We start from the raw sequence: 2,960 nt of genomic DNA, 5'->3' as shown, positions 1-2,960 counted from the left end.
ATTTATTTATGTTGCCATTCATTAACCTTTTATTTTGAGTGTCAAAGTTTGCAGCGACGCTGTTAAATTTAGAGCAATCAATTGTTCTATCATATTTTGGTTACAAAATAAGTTCATTAGCCAATCAAACATCTCTACACGTATCACGTGCATTATTAGCATAAAAAAATGCAAAAAATTTTCCACAACATCAAGAAGTCTTATTTATTTTTGCTTGGAACAATGTTTACCCATCACCATCCCCACAATAATTTGGGTTTTGGCACCCCCTTTTATTCTTAGCGTGAAATAGATATAAAATCTGCTCTTTGTTATATTGATAAAATTGGTATAATTATACGATTTAGAGATATCAGATCATTTAAAAAAAGGCACGATATATGAATCGGTCAGTTACATGTAATAATTATGACCGAAGTTTTTCTTTGTCACATATTGACTACAAAGGGTGGTCATCGTTTCCTTGATCAAACAGTTCTGGAGACAGTTTAAATTTCAAGAGGAACGTAGACTAACTGACAACTATCAGATATATACCAGGGATATTGAACTGGTCAATTCAATGCCATAAAAACAAAAGTCTTGTAAGTGTTTAAAGAAATTTACAAAATCAATAATTAGTTATAAGTTTATTTGAAACTTAATTATCGATTGCATAAACTTTGACCTCAGCGACATGCAAATATTCTTTGCCTTTTATAATCAATTTTACATAGCGTGCAAATTGTGTTCTCTTACAATAGAAAACTAGGTGTGATCCTGTAAATGACGGTCCTTTGTAATGCGCACACAATGACATGCGGTTATTGGACGTTCCAAATGTAATGTCGAGATCATGAAGTCTCTCTCCTGTAAAAAAAGCATTAATATACATGTAAATTAATTTGTTTTTGGAATATGTAGTCTTTTAAGAAAAAAACACAACATGTTCATTCACCTTATACAACAAATAACTCTTTATTTAAATATAATAGTTCAGCAGACCTTGCACAGGCAGACGTTTTCACGTGAATTTCATGTTAACCGAGCTTTACATGAAATTCATGTGAACTTCACATGAAAATAAAGTGATTTTCTCGTGAAATTCACTGAACATGAACTGCATGCAAACAAATCGTATGAATTTCACGTGAAAGCTCGATCACACGACTTTCAGTTTATTTGCTCAGTTCCGGTGAAAATCATGTGAAATAATTTTGCCAGGACAGAACATTTGTTAGTTATGCTTTTTAAAACTGTTTGATAGCCTCTATAAGACCTTTGTTCTGGGAAAAGTAATTTATCCGAGGATTGTTTCAGGAGTTAATCGATTAAGATAATAAAAAAAAACTTTAACATTAAACTTTTTAAACTTTTAAAATATTTGAACAAAATGATTGAGATTTGAAACAAAATTTTGTAAATGTTATATTTGGTATTTTCACTATTAGATCGCTATAATTGCAAAAAAGCCTTGTCGACAGAATATGTGAAAAAGATGTAAAAACTATACTTAAAAAAAACATTCTTTTATATTACAAAAGGCGTACTGTGGACACTGGGCTCCTTTTTTTACACTTTAAGACTTTATCATTTCATTTCAATATACCATTTTTGTCAACTGTCTCCCCCTTGGTTTTTTTAAACACAAACGTTTGCAATTTTAAGTAAATTAAGGTTTAACCAAATATTTTTTTTAAATATATGCAGTAATAAATACTATTCTGTAAGAATCAGGCAGTGGGTGAATTAAACCCTAAATATAATCTGATTCAAAATATTATTTGTTTCTTTGTCAGTAATTCAGGTTATAAATTATATGAGATACATAGCAATTTTATGATCAAACGGAGAAATCTCTTTTTCCTTTTCGTTCTATTTTAGCTTTGAAGTCGCTTTGTGCATTAGACGAATGATTTGTCCATAAACTATGTAGCTCCTTGTCAAATTTGTGTGTTTTATTTTCCGACAATGATTAATTTTTTTCTATATTTTGTCTGAAGTTTAGAGATTCCAGCACCTAAGTATTTACAATTTTCAACTGCATTTATTCATTGAAAATATACTATTAGTTAAGATTTTTACATGTGCAATGTATATGACATTTCGAGATGACAGATGGCAGACGCTACATGAAATAGATATGATATGGAGAAACTTTGTAAAGTCAGCATACTTACCGCAACATCGCTTTCGGTTGAAGACATCAATTCTTTTGATTTTATAGTTTTTTCCTAAGTCAATCATCAAGAAGGGGCCTTGCTCCTGTTGTGTGTGTTGAGAAGTGTTCGTTTCACCGTCCAAAGCAAGTGTAGCATGTAACTGATTATATGTAGAACTTTGTAGCGCGTTCTTCCCAAATGCAACTTCATGCAGATGTTTCAAATCATTCCCTACAAAAAAAATTAAATCAAGAATTCGATACTTATTTATGAATAAAATACAAAGATGTAGTGCTTCATTTAATCAACAATAGTTCCAAATGAGTACAAGATTTGATGATTTAATATCAATATTCTAATGTCCATATGAAATTTGAACTTTTAAGTTATTTTTTACTGATTGCAAAATCTTTATAGTTATATTTAATCTATACATATAAAATATTACCTTCATTAAGTTTATCTAATATATTGTCTATTTTAGAATCGATACGTTTTAACCACCAATCATAATTATGTCCACTTGCAAAACAACACAAACAAAACCAAACAACAAATGCAAGCTTGTCTGACATGATTAGGAAACAAAACCACGACTGTTTAAAGATTCAATAGTTAGCTACTGTATTTTTGTTTTATCACCTAAAGCTGTGATTTGAAATTGATACTACTATTTTTTAACGATTGATGTTTCTCTTTGATGTGAACCATTTCCGAAATCGAAAGGTCTGTTGTGTCCATTCAAAAAGTGTAATCAAAGGAAGCCCTTGTAAATTTAAAGTGGAGTTGTTTGTAATAAAAGGCACTTACATGAGAACC

General features: G+C 30.2%; 1 protein-coding gene across 1 annotated transcript; it reads right to left on the bottom strand.

The window, feature by feature from the left end:
- Positions 1 to 614: 614 nt before the first annotated feature.
- LOC148609655 (fucolectin-6-like) lies at positions 615 to 2,757 on the bottom strand. The gene is made up of 3 exons (XM_088541051.1): positions 2,590 to 2,757; positions 2,160 to 2,372; positions 615 to 849 (listed from the first exon to the last, which is right to left on the bottom strand). Exons 1-3 carry the CDS (start codon positions 2,714 to 2,716, stop codon positions 641 to 643), a joined length of 549 nt encoding a protein of 182 aa, XP_088397177.1. The 5' UTR covers positions 2,717 to 2,757; the 3' UTR covers positions 615 to 640.
- Between the last annotated feature and the right edge of the window lie 203 nt (positions 2,758 to 2,960).

This window comes from Perna viridis, chromosome 8 (genome assembly GCF_037379345.1).
Source record: "Perna viridis isolate PV_CMFRI_1.1 ecotype Kerala chromosome 8, ASM3737934v1, whole genome shotgun sequence".
Lineage (NCBI taxonomy): Eukaryota > Metazoa > Mollusca > Bivalvia > Mytilida > Mytilidae > Perna > Perna viridis.
The sequence above is the reverse complement of the archived record's forward strand: the minus strand, read 5'-3'. Positions and strand labels throughout refer to the sequence as shown.

Coding starts and splice junctions, on each gene's coding strand:
- LOC148609655 (XM_088541051.1), bottom strand. CDS start 2,716: ATGTCAGACAAGCTTGCATTTGTTGTTTGGTTTTGTTTGTGTTGTTTT. Junction 2,373..2,589: donor ATTAGATAAACTTAATGAAG/GTAATATTTTAT, acceptor TTTTTTTTGTAG/GGAATGATTTGAAACATCTG. Junction 850..2,159: donor CAACCGAAAGCGATGTTGCG/GTAAGTATGCTG, acceptor CTTTTTTTACAG/GAGAGAGACTTCATGATCTC.